This window comes from Equus caballus, chromosome 3 (assembly GCF_041296265.1).
Source record: "Equus caballus isolate H_3958 breed thoroughbred chromosome 3, TB-T2T, whole genome shotgun sequence".
Taxonomy (NCBI): Eukaryota; Metazoa; Chordata; class Mammalia; order Perissodactyla; family Equidae; genus Equus; species Equus caballus.
In genome coordinates, this window is record NC_091686.1 from 46,523,149 (window position 1) to 46,543,792 (window position 20,644).

The 20,644-nt window shown below is 44.4% G+C and overlaps 1 protein-coding gene across 2 annotated transcripts in view; it reads left to right on the top strand.

The window, feature by feature from the left end:
• The first annotated feature begins 6,468 nt into the window (after positions 1–6,468).
• TSPAN5 (tetraspanin 5) overlaps positions 6,469–20,644 on the top strand; it is a 152,687-nt gene continuing 138,511 nt past the window's right edge. Inside the window, exon 1 of one of the 2 annotated variants that reach the window (XM_001914831.6) lies at positions 6,469–6,973. In XM_001914831.6, coding sequence (XP_001914866.1) covers positions 6,893–6,973 — 81 coding nt within the window. In that variant the 5' untranslated portion in view covers positions 6,469–6,892. The remainder of the gene's footprint in view (positions 6,974–20,644) is intronic. The other variant, XM_023637676.2, reaches the window with a different exon arrangement.

Below are 20,644 nucleotides of genomic sequence, written 5' to 3' on the forward strand. Positions count from 1 at the left end.
TGTGAACACAGGTGCTTTAACAGGAGATGTGTTCAATAAATATTTGTTGTTGAATCAGTTGACGGTGCATAATAAAACCTAAGCAGATATCTGACAGATCTGCTAATATCTATTCCCTGTTTCTGAACATTAAGATCAATGCTCTACCAATTATAGCTCCACTGGAAAGGGATATATCACAGAAGCAAAGTTTTTTAGAAGGTAAAAGAAACCAAATGGTGAAAGAGGGAATTACTGGATATGACCAGCATGCCTAGAGTTAAATGGGATGGGTTACATAAGGGGCTGAATTATGCTTAACTGCAAAATAATTTGCCGTGGTGACACATGGAGGAAGGTAGAGTTTGTGGGGTGGGAATGGCATTTTGAGGTTGGAGGTAGGAGTGAGTTAGGAATGTAAGGGAGCATGCAAGCATGTTTGTCTTATAAGAATGGAAACAAAGAGTGATACGTGGTAGAAGAGGAAAACTCTCAAGGGTTACAGATAAGGGGCGGAGAGGTTAGGATCCCGGCTGATAACCACGGCCTGGAAATTGAGATGGCCTTGCTTCTGTTCTCATGGAGGACTTCTCTGCACTATTTCTGGGCACTGGCAAATGGAAGATCTAATAGGTTTAAGTTTGCTCTCTGCAGAATGAGATCAAGCATATAAAAAAATTTATTAATGAAGAAAATATATCAAAATATTGACAATAGCTTTCTTTGGAAATGTTGTCACGGCTGATTCTTTAAAAACATTTTCTGTATTTTCTAAATATTTTATAATGAGAGTATCTTACTTTTGAAATTAGAAAAAAGTTAATATTTTTCTCTGAAAAGTACAGTTTTAAAAGTTCATATAGTACTGATTAGGAATTTTTTGGTCTAAGCCATAGAAACAGGCAATGATGAATTTAATCAGAAAGGGAATTCACCGGAAAGAAATAAGATAGCTTATGGGGTCAGAGAGAGAGCAGCAGAACCGGAAGGATCACGACATTCTCAAGGGCGGCCTCAGGCTAGTCCAGGGCTGCAATCCATGACCTCCAGGAGTTTTTGGTCTTTTTCTCCCTCTGCTCAGTATCACGAAGGGAGCTTCTGATGGGCCAAACTCCTGTCACGCTCTGCCCCCTGGGAAGGTGAGGGAAGGGCCTGGCACTCTGACTCACAGGCCTAGCTATTTCCAAAACAGCAGGAAATTGAGGCGCTATTTTCAAAAGACGGCAGAATTAAAAAAAAAAAAGTCAACGCCTGCTCTGTTATATTTTGTAAAAGAATTCTTTTTATTGCACAATTATAATTGATTTTTAAATGTGAAACAACTGTGTTCTACATATACTTGTTCAATCACATTTATGAGACAGATATGCTCTCTTTTTTACTCTCTTCCTGGGGCCCTGAAAGCTGGTCTTCTTTAACGGGTGTGTGTGGCCGTGGGGCAAGGGGGCCATGGCGGGGGCAAGGCACCAACCCTGAGGGATCACTTGCTTCTTAACGAAATATAACATTTTAATTTACTAACCTTTCAACTAAAGAACAGTAAGCACGATATTTAATTCATTAAATATAACAAAAGTACACTTTAATTTTATATTATGATCAGTTGAAAAATGTTTTAAGTTGTCCCCATTTCCTAATGGATTTGAGGTGGGATGGCCTGATGTTTTAATCACAGTTCTTTGATTTGCAAATGTGAGATGCCCACTTCAAGGCAGCTAAAGCCAAAATGGCAGACTGGGAGAGCTCTATCCAAAAATCTCATAAACCTCAAGGACAGCGTCCTCTTGAAGAAATCCAGAAGTAGAAAGCCTGTAGCAGGGCCGGAAGCCTTTCAGAGCACAAAATGCACGACCATTTGTGCAGCCCACGCTCTCAGAGACTCTGTGGCTGTTTCTCTCAGCATTTATGCTTCCTTCCTCTTTCTGCAGAGAGAGAGTGAGAGTTTGGCTTCCTCCTGGAAACATGGGCCCCGGCTCTCCTGAAAACACCGCCTCCATTTCAGCCACACGAAGAGACCCTTCTGTTACTGACTCTCCTCTGGTGAGACAGACTCTCAGGCCACTCGGCCTGGGTCTACACAGGCCTGTCTGCCATGGAGTACACACGTGGCTGGAAAGGGGGAAGCACTTTGCGGCTGAGAAAGTCTGGAGAAAGCAGCGGGTGTGAGCGGGTCACAGTGCTCAAAGTCTCCCCTGAATTGTTTAAGAGAGACAGGAACAGTTGGGGAAGAGAGGAGAGAGGAGAGAAAAGTAGAAAAAGAGTGGTGCTGAGAGAAACGTGGATATTCCGGCGGCGCTTCAAAAAGAGAAAATCAGAGGGTGCGGGGGAACCTCAGGAGAGCGTTAGTCAGGGTACTTTGAGCTGCATGAAACAGAAAACCTCCCACAGAGGCCCACCAGGCAAGCGTCTCCTACGAAAGGAAGTCCTGAGAGCTTAAGTCAGCCATGCAATGATGTCATGCAGGCCTCTGTTCTTCTCATTGTCTCACTCTTCCATCCTTGGTATGGTCTTTATTGTCAGGCTGCAGAGGATCCAGGCATCACAGCCAAACACACTTAAGTCCAAGAGCAACAAGAAACCATCTCTTAGATGTGAGGAAACCCCCAGCAGAGTCTCCTCATGTCTCACTGGCCAGGATGTCACATGCCCATTTCTGAACCAAACATTGGAAGGTCAAGACTCTCCCCCTGGAGTCAGCTGGGCAGGGCAGGTCTTCCCAAAGCATATGGCTGTTAAAAGAGGGGGACACGGGAACATCACTAGGGTTTTGAGAGAAAGGAGGCCACGGGGTGGGTCAGTAACCAGCATGGCCCACCACAGAGAAGGAAAAGAAAAATATAGAGGAGTAGAGAGACAGTGAAAGAGAGAGAGAGGGAGGCAGACAGGTGGGTGAGAAGAGTGAAACAGAGATAGAGACAGACAAGCTCATTAAATCTGGTGTCTTAGGTTAAAACACTGTTGTCATATCTTGCTGTTCAGCTAGGCAACTATTAGAAGAACATGCTTTACCTGTTCTCAGTGCCATTTGAAAGCTGATTAACTTTTCAGTAATTAAACTTATTAACCATTTTTCAATCTCAGAATTATAAAGGAGATGGCCGTAGCAGTCTCCAGCGAGAAAATTACTCTTTCTTGGCTCCTTAAAATAGACCAGAATTTACTGAGTTGTGATGAAATAAATATAACAATTACTTAGTTATTTGTTTGTCTTTATTTATAATTTAGAAAAAAATTGGAAACCAGAAACATGAAAATAAGATCACCCAATATCCCACCATCTAGCAACTGTTATTATTTGGCAAGAATTAACTCCTTTTTTTCATATAACTGCATAAAATTTCACAGAGTGATTTATTTTTCAAAACAGTTATATCATGTATATGGTACAAATTTCAAAAACAAACAAAAGATTGTATTAAAAGATAAAGCAGGTCTCTTTCTCATCCTATCTTTCAGTTCCCAAGCCTGCCCAGGCGCACCCAAACTATTATTACCAATGTCCTTTATTTCTTCCATAGATAGCCTACCATTAACAAGGACACATGCATATATACACATTTTCCACTCTCCTTTGCCAATATGCTTTTTTAAAAACAAAATGGTAGCCTTCTGTGTATACTGTTTTGCATCTTGCTTTTTTCACTTAACAATATTGCTTTGAGATAATTCCATATATAATGCCTTTAGAATTTAACATTATGATGTATTCAGTCATTGACACATACTCCTTATAATCATCATCTTTAGTGGCTGTAAAAAGTTTGAGTAAATGCTTCATCCATTCCTTTAACAAATATTTATCAACTACCTGCCACATTAGCAGTGTGCTAATGATTCTAAGATTAAAAGGAGATGGACCACACCCTTGAAGGAGTCACAGCAGAGTGGAGGAGACAGTAAACAAGTAATTACACGTAGTCTCCAAGTGCTGAAATGGAAGCATGTCGGAGCCACTGATGGAACAAAAGAGGGAGCCTTGAAAACGCTGGTGCAAAGTGTTGAGGATAAGGAAGAGGACTCAGCTCACAGACACAGGGCGAGGTGGGGCTTCATGCAGGGACCAGGAACGACAGGTGCAAAGGCAGGGACACAAGAAGCAACATTGTGGTCCAGGTGGCTACAAGGACTTGGGAGGAGCCCTCGTCTAGGATCTTTAAGTTGTGGCCAAGTCTTCAATATAAATAATGCTGTGATGTACAATTTGCGGTGTATAACTTTTGCCATATTTTGGAGTATTTCTTTGGCTAGATTCCCAGAAGTGGGACTGCTGAGTTAAAATGCAGGAGCATGCTGACCTGTGACATACAGCCAAAATGCTTTCCAAGTGGACGGTATCATTTCATGACACTGGCAATGTAGGAGCAAACCAGTGCTCATTATCTATCTATCTTTATCATTAATTTGTTTTTAAGTATATTTCTTACATTAGTAGTAATGTCTGCTAGTAAGGTTAATTTTCACCATATATTTATTACTATTTGATTTCTTTGTATGTGGCTGGTTTGTTTTCTGTTTATTTTCTATCGAGAGTCTATATTTTACTTTAGCTGTATGAGCCCTACTTATAATATAGACAGACTTTTCACGTTTGCTGTCAATATATATATATATATCTTCTGGTTTAGGTTGCCTTTTAAAACAATGTTTGACACATAGAAGTGAGTTTTAAGATATTACCCAGTCATATCCATTGCTCATTTCCTTCTATTGCTTCAGAGTTGAGAAATACTTCTAGCCAGAGGTTTAACAAATATTCTATTTTCTTCTGGTTTGCTTTATATTTAACTCATAAATCCTCCTAGAACCTACTTTTGACTCATGAAATGAGAATTCAACTAGCCCCCCCCAATCCTCAAATTACCAATGAGTTATCTAAACGTTCACTTCTCTGTTGATTTTTATTTCAAAGACAGATCTTGCTTAGGGATCATAGTCATCAATTGGATTTAATTGCTGGTCCTTTTCTGAACTGAGTCACATCAGCTTAAGACAGACCTCGTTTCACTTATCCAGGAATCTGCAGCAACTGTTCTATTTAAATATAGAGAGAATTACAATGTAGCAGGAACAGGCCCCGGGAAAGCTTTTCAGTGCCTTCCTGTGAATAGGGGATCACCCAGCTGACCTCCCTTGGAAGTCTACCATTCTGGCGGTAATAGGGATGTGGTTTGGGGTAGGTGGAGGACACTTTTGAGGGAGAGAGGGTCATTTAGTTCAAAAGGCTGAAGCCATCGCCAGGCCATGTGGTAGTTCTGTGGTATCGAATGGGTAAGATCTCCTGGTTCTCTCCTCTTTGTGGGTACTCTGGCTCCTACCTGTGACCTCAATCTCTTTCAAGGCCAAGCCTAGCTCAAAGCGTGGTTTAGTGCAAGAAAAAGTAACTTCTTTGTCCCTCCAAAGCTGGACTGTAGGTTGTCAACTAGCTAGTCAGTTTTTGAGCAAAGTGAGAGGTGGTTCCGCAGGGGAACCCTATGCCAAAGGTTCTCCAACTTCAGCCTGCTCAAGTATCAGCTGGGAGTTTAAGACACAGGCAGATTTCTGTGCCCAGTACAAGGTTACAGGGATGGTGCTGGAAAATTTTCGTGATCTCATCTCTCTTTCTAGCTTTTAGAAGCTTTAAAAAAATTCCCATAGACGTTTCCACACAGTTCCGAGCGATTCTTCATTCTCCTTCCACGAAATACTGATAGCTGCTTGCCAGCACCTACGGAAGAGCTCCAGGAGGAGGGCGGAGACGCAACTGACGGGCACGTCTTCTCAGGCAGGGCTCTGAAACGACTTCCAGCCTCGCGCTCTGTCCTTCCCCGGAGGTCTAAAGCTCCATGGTTCACGCTCTGTAAGCCCAATTCGGATTCCTGGATTCCTTCTTGGAGTTAGGAACCAGGCAAGCTCCTTTGGCGTATTCCGTCTCGTGGGCGGGCGCATGTGCCGTCCGGGTTTGCGTTGCTGCAGCAGACCCCAGGGCGAGGATCTGATCCCGGTCAGGACTCCTTTGGGCCATCTCTCCTTCCTCGTCCACGTTCTCGGATGAAGCTCATTTCTCCGGCAGGTGGGGCGGTTGGGTTGGAGGCACAGTGGGATTCGGGAGACTATTCTTTGCAATCCTCTGATTCGCTGCCCCTATTTCCCGCCTCTCTTTTCCTTGCCGGCGGCTGAGAGGGACCAGGGCTCATCGATCCCCGTGCCTCCGCCAAGCTGCTCCCAGGCGGCGTGCCCCCAGGGCGCCCCTCCTCCTTTCCGCCGGCGGTCCTCCGACCTACCCCGCCGCAGCGCTCGGGGGTCGGCGGCGCTCTGGGTCGGGGCGGGGCGAAAGAGAGCGGGAGAGCGGCGGAGGGAGGAGGTGCCGCAGCTACGTGGTGGCCCGGTCGCCCGGGAGCTCCCGAGCCCGTGCGCGCGCGCGCCTCGCCGGGGCTCGGGCGGCGGGCGGCGGGCGGAGCTGCGGGCGGAGCGGGCGGAGGAGCCGCCAGCCGAGCGGGCGGAGCGAGCGGCGGGCGGAGCTAGGGGTGGGAGGACGCGCGCCAGCAGGCGAGCGGGCGGGTGGGTGAGGAGCGAGTCCGCCAGCATCTGCGGCCGCCGCGCTTGCCCGAAGCTCGGAGACGGGCCGACGGACAGATCGCCTGGCGGACGGACGCGGGCGCTCGCCTTGTGCTCGGGGCCAGCTGCGGCGAGGCTCCGGGCTCCCAGCGCGCGGCTGCCCCGCCCGCTCGCGGCCACCCGGCTCCGGCGGCCTCGGCGCGCAAAGGGCTGGAGGCGCGGGAGCCGCTCTCCGCCGGCCGGTCCCCGCGCGGCTCAGCCCGGGCCGCCGCGCTGCGGCGCCCCCGAGCCCCCGCTCCCCGCCGGGCTGCTCCGAGCAACGGTGCTCCCGGGCTCCAAACTCGGGCTGCCGGGGCAAGTGTCTTCATGAACCCAGAGGATGTCCGGGAAGCACTACAAGGGTCCTGAAGTCAGTTGTTGCATCAAATATTTCATATTTGGCTTCAATGTCATATTTTGGGTAAGTTGGAGCGCTTCTGGGATTTCAACTATTGTGGCCGATCGATTCGGGACGATTCCCCCCACGTTGCTCGCTGCCTTTACTTTTCGCAGCCCCTCCGGCGCCTGCCGGAGCAAGAAGAAGCATTTGCCTTCCGCTTTTCCATCTTGCGCGTTGGAAAGAGAAACATTCAATCCTTTCTAGGAATGGGAAAAGGTAAAAAGAAAAACCGAGCCGGAAAAGGGGCACCTAGGCCTTGGGGTGGCTTTTTAAGGGACGAATAGCAGGGATACGGATGAAAGAAAGGGCTCGGCAGTTTGAGAAATAAGCAACCACGCGAATTAGGTTTGCTCCCGGTGGGGTATGGATGTTGGGCAGAGCGTGGTGTCATAATCGGGAAGGCTAATCGGGCAGAGCCGACCCTGAGGTCCACCTTCTAACCACGATCTGATTGGACGAGGGCTTGGCTCCGTGTTGCCGCGGCTGGTCTGTGCCGTGCTCAGCGTGTATCTTCTTGCACCATCTCGGGCTTTGTGTAGGATGCAGATGCAGTGGTATATGGTTCTGTAATGTGCACGTAAATAACGCTTCCTGCAAGCTCTTCCGTTTCTGCTGGAAAGCGCTTCTTTTGCATAATGGACTGGTCAGTGGGCTTGTGGGGTGGAGGATTTGTTTCTATATGTGTATTATTGTCAGGATAATTACAAGTCACTGGCAACATATGTTTCAATGTGTTCGTGCCTCACGTCCTTCTTTTTCTAGGGAGTGACAGAGAGCAGGCTGTTCGGGGGAACCCTTGGAGATATGCAGGGGGGAGGGCGTGCGAGACACGTTTTATTGGGGGTACCGAGAGAGCAGATGCTTGAACGCAAGATTGAAACCACGCTCAGCTGGCACCGCAATGTGCTGGGCGCCTATCGTAATTAGGCTGGGACGCATCTTCTTTTGTTTTGTTTCGATTCTTTTCCTTGATCTCACAAACGTGTTCAGCAACCAGACAAAGAGTTCACTAGGACAGGGGAAAACGTTGGTCCAAAGACCGTGTCCTTTTTCCTGCCAATCCCGTCCCATCCTCTTCCTTACTGGGCACCCCCCCCCCCCCATGGAAAGTAAAGATGGTGGCTGTCAGGAGAGGTACTCCAAGTTCCTGTTCAGTGTAGGTTCAGTGTGAGGTAATAATCCAACGGTGGGATCAATAATAATCCGCAGCAGTCTGAACACAGGGTGTATTTATTTTGATTTTCCTTTAATTTTGGCTATTTGCTGCAAACATATACATCTATGAGAATCGTCGTCAATACAGCTCTTTATATTATTTTTCTTCTACTGCACATGTACCAGCAGGCGATTTCATTTTTATTTTCTGTTTTCTATAGGAGTATTTTGCAAAAGGAAATGGAAGGGATTGGAGACCACTTTCCTTTTTTTTTTTTAAAGATTTTATTTTTCCCTTTTCTCCCCAAAGCCCCCCAGTACACAGTTGTATATTTTTAGTTGTGGGTCCTTCTAGTTGTGGCATGTGGGATGCTGCCTCAACATGGCCTGATGAGCGGTGCCATGTCTGTGCCCAGGACCCTAAGCGGTGAAACCCTGGGCCCCAGAAGCAGAGCACTGGAACTTAACCGCTCGGCCACGGAGCCAGCCCGGGGAGACCACTTTCTGTGTCTGCTTGTCATCTGTCCTCAGGGCTGATAAAGATGAGGGGTCACGTGAATAAATATCATATCCATTCACAGGCAGTATTTTGCCAGTGATTGTACACAATTCCTGTTGGCGGTCACCTGCCCCCCCCCCCCCCCCCCCCCCCCCCGCCCGGCAATTAAACACGGCTACAAATATAGGAAGAAGCAGTTGTGTTCCTTCCCTGTCTCTTTCTTCAGCCCTGCTGGACGTGTTCAAAAGCGGTGGGTACTCACATACCTGAGCGAGGTGTTTTGATTTGATCTGAACTCGAAACTTGGTGACTTCGAGAGTCAGGGATGACCACCTTGGGACTGGACCTTGTTGGGGTGGTGAGTCCAGGTCTCTGGGTTCTACTGGAACCTTCCAAAAGCTGCACATTTCAGCTGCCAAGCAACCAAAAGCACCCGGGGGCTTTCTCTGCAGTTTCATAACAGGAGGCGGAAAAGAAATAAAGGGATTTGGGCCTGTTTCCCTGACAGTTTGGTGTAGTTTTGTAGAACATACAGAGGTAAATTTAGTATTTTTTGTGGATTAGGTTGTAGCAAAACCTCTGGAATGGTGGAATCCTTCAAAGATTTGCAAAGTTCTTGCGTAGAGAGTTCCAGAATAGAGCCACATCTTGTCTGATGGGAAGGACTTCATCTCTGCAGGGCATTTTATGGGAAGCCTGAAGGCAGATGTGGGCTGTGGAACTAAACCAGCTGCCCCAAGCAGAATTGTACATGGGTGCCTTTGTCAGAAGGACCCTTCTCTCACTCTGTTTTCTACACACTCTGTCCCTCCTTTCCATGCCTCAAGCCTTCCGCTCAGATACCCCCTCATACCTTTCATCCTGCCATCTGCCTCAAAATTACCTCATGTTTAAATCTCCCAGTTTGTCAGTACCATGGTCTCTAGAGGTGATCAGCAGGAAGGCAGCCATGATATTTGACCAAGTAATTCTAAGATGTTAGTGACTGAAGAACTAGGGTCAGTGACTTGGCAGCCTGCCTCCATGAAGTTGCACACCTCTGCTGTCTGCCGTGACTGCCAGCGGGAGCTGCTACTCCTAGCTAGTTATGAAGAAGAGGTTGACAACTGAGAGCATGGCTTCCTAATCTTTCATTTTCACGCTGTGAGATAAATGCTAGAACACATTTGAAGTACATTGAAGACATTTGGAGGTAAACTTCTGATAAATAAAACTGAAAATGTGGTAGCAGCAGCACTGAGAGTTTGGTTCTCTTCCTAAGGAGTAGCTTGACTACTTGCTGCTTGGGTCACTGCCCCGGGCCTCTGTTTCTCAGCTGTTAGAATGCAGGACTTAGATGAGTTCGTTTTAGTTCTGAAAAAGAATGAGTCTGTCAAGTTCCGCTATGCTGCAGAAGAAAAATACAAGAGATGGGTACTAATGTATAATGAAAGTAGCGTATATTGGGTTACTTGTTAAATTACAGACTTTTTCTCTTACTGAGACTTGTCTGAATATCAATTTTATTACTTCATTTCTTCCTCAAAGATCCTTTTGTTAAAAAAAAAAAATCTTTCCCTAATTTCTTGGCTTCTTCACTTGTTGATATAGTATGCATTCTTCCCTGTCCCCACTGTGACTCTTGAATGTAGTCCTATGAGTCATTAAATATATCTTTATTATTAGAGTTACAGCTTCGTGTGTAAAATCTGAATCCTTTTATATAACAGTTATAATGATATTCTGAGTAACAGTCAACATCGTGTACAGATTCCTTTCTCATTAGTTATCACGGAGTGGTAGGGAAAACCTCATTTTTCCTATTTTATATTGGAAGAGCTCAAGCCAAAAGGGAATTGATTTTATTGAGGGTGTCACCATACTAGGATGTTTCTTGGAAAACCCTGAGGCTGCTTTGGCGTGGAGGAGGGAAGAGAAAGAGAGTTTTGTTTTAAAGTTGCTTCTTTTGGGTACTGAACCCCCACATTCCATCACCCACGATTAATAGATGTTTTCCTCTGGACCCTTTTGTATTCTGACTCTAATACTTAACTGTTCCTGGGCAAGTAAATTGACCTCATTATTCTGGTTATCTGTTGCTACATAGCAACCCCAAAACTTAGTGGTTTAAAACACAATTTTATTATTGTATCTCACAGTTCTGTGATTTGACCAGGCTCATCTGGGCAATTTGCACTTGGGACCTCTCATGCAGTTGCAGTGATGCGTGGCTGGGGCTAGAGTTATCTCAAGGCTCATTGGGGTGGGATGCCGAAGATGGTGCACTCACATGAGTGGCAGTTGACGCTTGCTGAGAGCTCAGCCAGGGTTGTTGTCTTGGAGCACCTACATGTGGCTTCTTCCTGTCTCTGAGATGGGAAGAAGAAGCCAGTTAAGGCTACACCGTGAGCTGGTCAGTGTCACTGTCATCTATTCCACTGGTTAAAGCATGCATGGAGCCTGCTCAGTTTCAAAGGGGTGAAGGAAGAGATTCCGTTTTTGGATGGACAAGTGTCAAGGTCGTGTGAGTTGTGGCCATCTTTGGAAAATAGAGTCTGCTGCACTAAGCCTTGATATCTTGTTTCTAATGGAAAGATAAGGTTATCTAATGGAGTTGTAGATTCAAGGATTCAATGAGATAATGTATTACCCAGCACAATGCCTCACTATTTAACAAATGGTGAATATGATTAGTGTCATTGTCTACAGATTTCTTACTAGTTCCATCCTGGGCTTTAGACCTTCTAGAATACCTTAGCCTGGTACGTTGGTATCATTACTACGAGGTAATGATGATACCCTTAAGATTTGTCAAGGAGATCAGGAGAATGGATTCAGTAGATTTAATCATGACTTATTAAAAAAAAGCCCCATGGATCAGTGGAAGCCTTGAATGACTTGGGAGAAGCACGTCGTTTTTCTCTTCTCTTTGCTGTACAAGGATCAGAAAGCCTTGGATACTTGAGGCCAAATTTCTCTTTGGTGTGCTTTCAAATATTACATGTGTCTTTAAGTGGAGGTTTATCCAGGGTTGATGGCAGAATGTTGCATCTAATTTATTTCCACAGGGCTTAAATTCAGAGAGGAGAGAGATTTAAGGAACCTTGGGGGGCATCAAGTAGGAAGCCTCATCTTATGATTCACTATAAGTTGTAAGATATTCTGGAATGATGATACATCAGTGGTTTATAAGTCATAATTTTTGTTTTAATTTGCTAGACATCTGTTAGCTTCGATGGCAACCATATGGGAGTTTAAATTGCCTTTTGAATTACAGGGAGATGGTAGGAAGAAAGCTAAATATGGTTATGAAAGTGTTGTATAGGAAAAGTATAAGAAAGGTGTACAGACCTCAGTGGGGAAAGCAACTGAACACTGACTTGCTTGGTCTGGCCACTCCTTCTTGGGTTGGTGAGAAGGCTCTGAAGCATGCTCCCTTGAGGACGTGCCTGGAAGAACGAAATGAAACCAAGGGGGAAAGTTGGAAAACCAAATAATGTTCCACTCACCAAAAAAATTGCCAAGGTGAGCTCTTTTAGATGGATCTCTCTGTCTTAATATGTCCACAGTGATAGTTAGTCCCTGGCAAAAGGTGAAAGCAAACTGTATTTTAACATAGCTTTATAATTACGATGTCTTTCTTCTAAGCATTTCAAAGCATCTTACAAGCGTGTTAACGACATCTTTGTGACAGATGAAGAAATTGGAGTCCAGAGATGTGGAGTGACTTTTGAGGTGTTGAAGAATATGTCAAGGTTTACTTTTGGAATATTAAATCTCTTCCACAAACTATAGGCCTAGCTTCTCATTTGGAACTTATTTTAGAAGATGCTTATTATTCTAAAATAAAACATCAAGTAAGTCACTTACATCTGTTCATAATTGAAAAGTGATAAAGTTTTTGCATATGCCTCAATTAACACCACCCGCAAGCACAAAAAAGTTAGGATGAAATGTTGCTAAAGAATATGATAGAATAATAAACTATTGTGTAGTTGATTGAAAATTCATAAATGAAAGTTGGAGTGTTAAAGACAATGTTCTTGAGTCACTTGCTTCTTTCTATATGTAATGCTGATGACTGTCTTAAAATTCTGACTTCAGACTTCCAAATCATCAACTTCACTGGACGGTAAGGGCCTCAACCGCAGGGGCTGTCTCTCAGTCATTTTCATAAGCTCAGTGTCTAGCACACTGTCTGAAACACAGTAGGTGTTTAATAAATGTTTGTTGAATGAACAGATTATTAAATCATTGGAAAGTATGTAGGCGTCATCTCCGCTAACTTCCTAGTCCGTGAGGCATCTTCTCTGTAACGTCCTGCCTACCCTCCTAAGGATGGATCTGTTTTTCTATAACTTTAATCGTCAGAGAGTTTCATCTATCCTCAAACTAGAGCAAATCTACTTCCCTTAACTTCCATCCTCCTAATTTATTGTTGTTGATTTTTAATTTTTATTTTGCAGCAATCTCAAACCTCCAGAAAAGTTGTAAGTGGTACAATTTGTTTTTATCCTGAATCATTTGAGAAAAAGTTGCCATCATGATGGCTATGATGTCAACACTTCAGTGTATATTTCCTGTAAAGTAGGATATTCTCCTAGATACCACAGAACAGCCACCAAAGCCAGGAAATTACCACCGATGCATTACCACCATCTAAATCTTAGGCCTCGTTCAAGTTTCCCAGTTGTTCCAATCATGTCTTTCAAGCGAAAGGATTCAGTTCAGAACTCCGCATTACATTTACTTCCATCTTTTTAGTCTCTCTCAGTCCTTCTCTGTCAGGATGTTGACGCTTTTGAAGGTTGTAAACCAGTTATTTTGTAGAATGTCCTTCAATTTGTGTTTGTCTGCCATTTCCTCGTTCTCAGATTCAGCCTGTGCATCTTTGGCAGGAAAATTGCAGAAATGGCACTGTGTTCTTCTCATTGCATCCTGTCAGGTGGCTCTGATTGCTGTCTGCCCCGCTACTGGTGATGGTCACTGGGTTAAAGTGTTGTCTGCCAAGCTTCTCCACCACAAAGTTATTCTTTTCACTTTTGTAACTTATTCATATTTTGTGGCAAGTTACTTTGAAACTATGTAAACAGCCCCTCTTCATCAAATTTTCAGTCTATTAACAAATTTACATCAGTAAGAACCTATGGTCTCTTTTTTTTTCAGCGTGTTTTAATTAAACTGTTACTCTCATTACTGACTTTGGTGTTCCGATTGGTCCCAGGTTTGGCCAGTCAGTGGCTGTCTTTCCAGGCTGCCTCCTGTGCTCTTCTAACACCCATCATTCTTTGAGCACTTCCTCACTTTCTGGCAGGACAAGTTGTTCCAAGCTCATCTTGTAATTTACCAGTCTCATCTTCTGTATCAGCCGTTTCTCCAAGGAGCCCTGGTTCCTTTGAGTGGAGAATGGTATTTAGAAGCCCAGATCTGGTCACTGTGTGTGCTCATTGCTGTGAGGGTGTCACCACCCCTGTCTTCTCAGTGGACAGACTATGAAATATGTGTATGTATATACATATATGCACACATATGCACATTTACATTGTATTTCTATATCTGTCTGTATATTTTGAAAACCACGAGTTCGCAGTGAAACCTCAAATCCCTGTCTGATACCACAGGGTTTAGTCTAGGTTTTTCCCTTTTCCTTATGTGTAACTACCTTCTTTGACAGCAAGATTCCTGGCTCCCATTAGTCTTAACAATTTACTTATTTGATAAATCTCCCTGTCTGTAGCCAGTCTTCCACGGCGGCCCCTGCCCCTCACGTGGCTGCCGTCCTTACCTGCTGGTGGTCCAACATGCTGTACCACAGCCCCACACCTAGTGGATACCCTTCTCATCTGATCAGGCTCTGATGCCCTGCTCTGGGCTTCACAGTATCCTCCCATACCTGCGCCTGCACAGAGGCCTCCCTTGCTTGGTCCCCTCTGGTGGCTTCAGGACTCCATTTTTCAGGAAGAAGGGAGGGGCCTAGGTTACTCCTGAGTGATGCAAAATAAGACTCATCTCCCTTCTCCATAGCCCTTCATTATTTAAAAATAGCCATTATGTCATTCCTACATCTTTTGTTTTCCATCTTTAAAAGCTCCTACTTCCTCCATGTGTTCATCATATACTATTTCCAGATTACTCTTTGCCCTGGTCGTGGGACTCTGCCTGTGGCCCCCTTTGGACACACCTGTGTTAATGTGGCAACCAGAATGGAACACATTTTCACAGGCGGTTCCAGCCATCCAGAGAGCGGTGGACCGCTACTCTCGAACTCCCCACTATGTCCCTCAGCCACGCTGGACGTGCAGGCAGAAGCCTCTGCTACGGCCCGGATTCACCTTGAGTAACTCTCACCAATTATTTCCTGAGGTGCTCATCTAAAATACGGGGAAATAATTCCCATAGCTGTGGAGTTGTTACGCAGTAGTATTAAATGAGACCCTGCGTGTGAAAGTGCTTTGTAAAAGGTAAATCTCTCAATACAAATATTAGTTATTAACCCAGGTAGACTGCACAGGCTCTTCCTGGCAGCCAGAGATCATTGTTGGCTCACGCTGAATTTCCAGTGACTTGAAACCTTCACCTCTTTTTCAAGTGAACTTCTGTTAAACCCGTCTTCCTGGGCTAAGTGCTAATCAGAAGCCCTAACCCCCAGTTAACTATTTAATTTAGAGGTAGTACTGTGTACTTATCCATTCTGGCCCCGTGGTTTTGCAGCTGTGCTGCCGGCAGCCCTAGGCTCCCTTCAGGAGCACCCGGGCCTGAGTGGGCTTGTCTGAGACCTCCCTTTCCCTCAGAGAAGCTCAGCCTTTAGGTTTGATATTTTGGGGTACCATGAAGGATTGAAGGATTTTGCTTGAAAAAAGGGGTCTGTTGCTTAAACAAACAATTGAACACCACCATTCCAGCCTTGAGATGTTTCTGAATCTTGGTGGTCAAGGCATGTCCTAAAAAAAATGACTCCTTGTACAGGTTTTTCTCCTCTGTATGAATCTCTTCATGTGTAGGAAGTGCGTCTCACTAACCAGGGTGACTTCTGTAGGATTAGTTGATATTCACCCCTTTATGGATGTAGCAGCATAATTAGTAAGCCGTTAGCACATTTCAGTCTTCCCACCAGGGGCTCTGACTCAGTAGGTCCCGGTGGGGCCCTGGTATTAGTGTTTTGTTTTTTAAAGTCCCTGCAGGTGCTTCTGATACCCAGCTGAGGCTGAGACGCTGTGGCTTGTTTTTTCTCTGGAAGATGTGGCATCTCTCCCCCTTGCTCAATGGAGGGGACATGGGGGGACCTGGGAGGGGGTGGTCAAGAGCTGGGACCAGAGGGTGCTGATTTCACCAGCACGTGATGCTAGTGTTCTTGGCTTATGAGAAAAAAAAAAAAAATGTGGCCTATTTTATCCCTCATGGAATTTTTTATTAATCCAAAAATGCAGTTTATTTTTAAAGCTGAAAGCCCTAAAAACAAAATGAGAAAATCTCTGCTAAACAGAACTTCTTGTGTTGTAATTAGAGTGCTAAAAATTAGCTTCGTGTATGGCTAGAAGCTGGTCATTTGCTCAACAGGAGTAACGAAGAATCAGGCATTCTCTTCCTTTGCCCTTGCTGTCCTGTACACGTCAGTGCAGTGGACTGGGTCTAGCCACTCACGCTGGACAGCACAGCATCCTGCCTTCAGAAGTCAGCCTCCCGGTCCAAGGCGCTCTTCCTCTCAACCGCTGTTTGCGGGCTTCCTCTGGTGCGCTGGGTACCCTCGCTTGTGGGGCGGGGGGCTGTCTTCCACATCACCCGGGCAGTTTCTTGTATTCTCTCTGCTGTAATGCTATGACAGGGACATTGCTTCTCTCATATCCAAATTTGCGGCACCACCACAAAGAGCTGACAATAAAGCAAACATAGAGACCCAACCCTGACGTTTGTCAGTTTTCTTTAGAAAGAAAAATTTCAACATAGAAAGGTCAGACTATGCATAATGAATTTTCCCATTATTTTCTTTTTTTAAATATATATATATTTTTTATTAATGTTATGATAGATTACAACCTTGTGAGATTTCAGTTGTACATTTTTGTTAGTCATGTTGTGGGTACTTTTTTTTTTTCCCATTATTTTCTTGACTTCTTTCTTTCCCCTACCCCCATCAAAAATAATTTAGGTATTTGATTATGGCTATGCTCCTAAAATGGAAATCTTTTGAAAGAAATAAAATTTTGAATAAAAGTCTAAATTATTTCTCTGAAATATTTTACTGGGGCATAGTGACCACCACTCCTGACAAACCAACCAACCCAGAATGGTGTATGAACCCTGTGGTTAGCATTGTGATGTCACCTGCATGTATGTAAAGGATCATTAATTATGAAATGCAAGGTTTAATTTTTAAGTACCGTAGTCACCAACCTCAATAACAAAGTAGTATTTGGGGGGCCGGCCCCGTGGCCAAGTGGTTAAGTTTGCACCCTCTGCTTCAGCAGCCCAGGGTTTCGCTGGTTCGGGTCCTGGGCGCGGACATGGTACCGCTCATCAGGTCATGTTGAGGTGGCGTCCCACATAGTACAACCAGAGGTGCTCACAACTAGAATATACGACTGTGTACCAGGGGGCTTTGGGGAGAAGAAGGAAAAAAAAAAAGATTGGCAACAAATGTTAGCGCAGGTGCCAATCTTAAAAAAAAAAAAGTAGTCTTTGGAATTAGATGGCAAAGCATTTTGGCTCCCCTCATTGAACAGGCATGGTGATGTTCTATACCTCTTCCAGCCGCTATTTACTACTTAGATAAGTATTACAAGACATAGAGCTCTTTCTACTTGTTGAATTTTTTTTCTAAATTATCCTTGGCACTAAGGCTGGAATTTCTAAAAATCTGGAGGGAACAGCTGGTACTCTAATAAATATTCAGGCCAGCTATTTTAATGCTTTGTACTTAATTAAGTAGTCCTAATAAAAGAGGAATACTTGACTTAAGCATTTCTCCGAGTATAATGTTCCAACAAAAATTTCCCCCAACTGTTAATATTTCCCCCGAAGCAGCCTAAAAACAATTCTGCCAAGTAAGTGGTTCTAATCACCGGTGAAGCATTTAGTGCCAAAACTTAGTTTTCGTGTTTTAAGGTATAGTCATATCAGTATGGCGCAGCCCCCTAACTGATGAAGACTCCACAGCCATTGACCTTTTGGAAAGATTCTTTATAGGGTACAGGATTAGAGAGATAGAGGGTCCATCCTGACGTGGGCATTCTAGCGCGCCGGGTTGGCCGGCAGAAGAGTCTGGCGCTAAGGAGGTTGGGCTTCAAGGCTGTCTGGATTCTTACCCAGCTCCCTTCCCAGGCTGTGACCTTAGACAGGTTACTTACTCACCTTGCGGTGGTCTCCTCTTCATCTGCAAAATGGCGTTCTTAGTAGTATTAATGGACGTCATTAATAATAGTGTCAAGACCTAACATCCTCTCAGAGTCATGAGGATTAGAGGAGTTAATATGTAAAAACTGCTTGGGATACTCAATAGGTATTAGCAATTATTACTCTATTTTCCTCAACACCCATAATTTATTTTGTTTTTCTTAACTTCTTTCAGAACCATTAAAATAATCTTACATTGTAACGTATATTTTTGTTCTCTGTAATGTTCTGCCTACATAAGTACATTCTCAAAATAACTGAAGGGAAAAAAAGATCTAACAAATGTTCACAGTGTTCTTTTCATTGTAATGAATGGCATGTAATTCTTATCATGGATACCAGACCATGAATTCGTGTCTATTGTTTGTTGTTAATTTTCCCATTTTTCTTTACTCCGTTAGAATCACTCTTCATTTTCTTTGCCAAACCGAACTGTCTCATATTAGCGTTTTGTACAGGGAGGTTGAGTTTCTGATGCTGAGCTCTGGTGTTAGGCCTAACACCAGGGGAAACAGAAACGTTTTATCAACATCCGTTAAGTCTGGATATTCTGGAAATATCTGGATGGCTGTAACTATATATTTTAAGCTTCTACAGTGTTGTAAGTCCTGCATATTTTGGTGGTTGTTTTCCTCTGTGTATTTCAGACAAATTCTTTAGGTTGTGAAGGTGAATGTCAAGTCAGTGATACAGATGGCTTGGGTTTTCCCCTTGTGTGTCCTTCCCAGTGGTGCAGAGCTAGGATTTGGCCTGAGCCACCTCGGTCCTTGACTGAAGGAGCCACCCATCGTGGTGAATGAGTGGCCGCCTGGCGTCTCCTCTGGGGCATTAATGCACTGAAAGCTGTGCTCTTTGCCTCCAGTACTGTCAGCTGACACAGAAGACCCAGGCTGTCCTATTTCCAAGCATAAACTTCCCTTTAACTGGGCTCAACTCTGAGAAAAGGCCAGAGCATGCTAACGTAGTAGGTGCAAGGAGCCTTGTCCTGCATTCCATGCAGAAGGTGTGCAGAAAACCCCAGCCCTTGAAGCAGGAAGAGAAGGGAGGAAGGGGAGGGTTAAGCAGAATTTTTACTATAGTATTCATTGGTGAAAAAGAATGATCCACGTAGCATGACAGGATATCACAGGAGTGTATGGAAAATAATTTTAGCTTACCCACAACACCGCCAGCACTGCTGGTTTACATCCACTCGCTGATCTCACTCTCCATTGATGGTCTCTGAGTCCCCATTGGGAGAGCACTGAAGTTGCCTCCTTGTCCTCCTGACCTCCTCTAGCCCGTTTCCGAGAGGTCAGTCATTTGCAAACTGCCCGCATGGTTTTGGACAAACTCCTGTGCCACCCCAGAGTTTCTCAGATTTTAACGTGCATGCAGTTCACAAGGGGATCTTATTTAAGATGCAGATTCTGATTCAGTAGGTGTGAGGGGACCGAAGGTCTGGCACCTGTCATAGCTCCTAGGTGAGGCTGAAATTGCTGGTCTACTGATCTCATTTTGAGTTGCAAGGATCTAGACCATTTCAGACTTCTTCTTTTCTTTTAAATTGGCTCCATTTTTAAACCTTAAATACATTTATTGAAAAAGAAAACTTGAGAAATAGCACTATTCAAATGCATGCGATGACAATAATGTATCTTATTAACTCCTAGGTAGCTGTTGGTGCCCTGCTGGCAGGGCCGAGTCAGAGGCATGTCATCCTTTGTGACAGTGGAGGTTAACAGGTGTACAAAGGGTTCGACGTCCTGGCATCAGACAGAACCTTTCTCCTTGACTAGACCAGAGGATTAAAAGAGAGTTGACAAGGCAACGACTTTCTCGTTCAAGGTTATTTAATGCTGTGTTCTAAATTGTCACCGCTGGCACCCCGGGTCACCAGAGAATCGCACTTTGGGGAACACTGCTTTTAAGTAATTTGCAGGGAGGCGTGCATTTATAAGCTGGAACCTCTGAGTGAGATGGGTGAATCTCTAGAGGTAAAATGGTTGGAGATGTGTTTAAATTTTTGCTGACTCCAGGTTTTCTTTCCTATCAGGGGAGAAAGCAGAGGGACATCCCCCGTTTCTGGAACGTTACTGACCCCAGGCCCAGGGACTGGTTGCCCCTTAGGTAGAAAAAGGAAAATGCTTTGGAAAATCATATCTCGGGCCAACAGGACGTCAACCTTCATATTTAGGAAATCTGTCTCAGTGAGTTTCTTCCTCTGCTCCGTCTCCTCTTCAAGTACTATTGATTATGTTCAATTTTGGAAGGAGTCCATTTATTTGATGCATTTTTTTTAGAATAGGGCACTTTTTCTTTATGCTTTTCTATTGTAACAATAATACAGCAACATTAATATACCTTTTTTTAAGGAAAAGAAATTCACCATGGTCCCAATACTACTTTCTTTTGGCTTAGTTGTATTACAAGTGGAGACTCCTGGTCAAATGCTCTGAGAGCAGTGAACAAACACCCAAGACAAACAAATAAAAAAACCATTTGAGAGTTTCAGTCGTCATCACTTAGAAGGATTTGAACTCAGCAACCTCAGCGACTTAACTTTGTGAAGGAAAAATGTGCTTTTCCATCGTTGGCTCTTAAGGATTTCTTCTGACTTCCCCAGCATTTCCCTCCTCAGGATAACACTTAGAATAAGTGTTTCAACATACAGAACAGATACCTTGTGA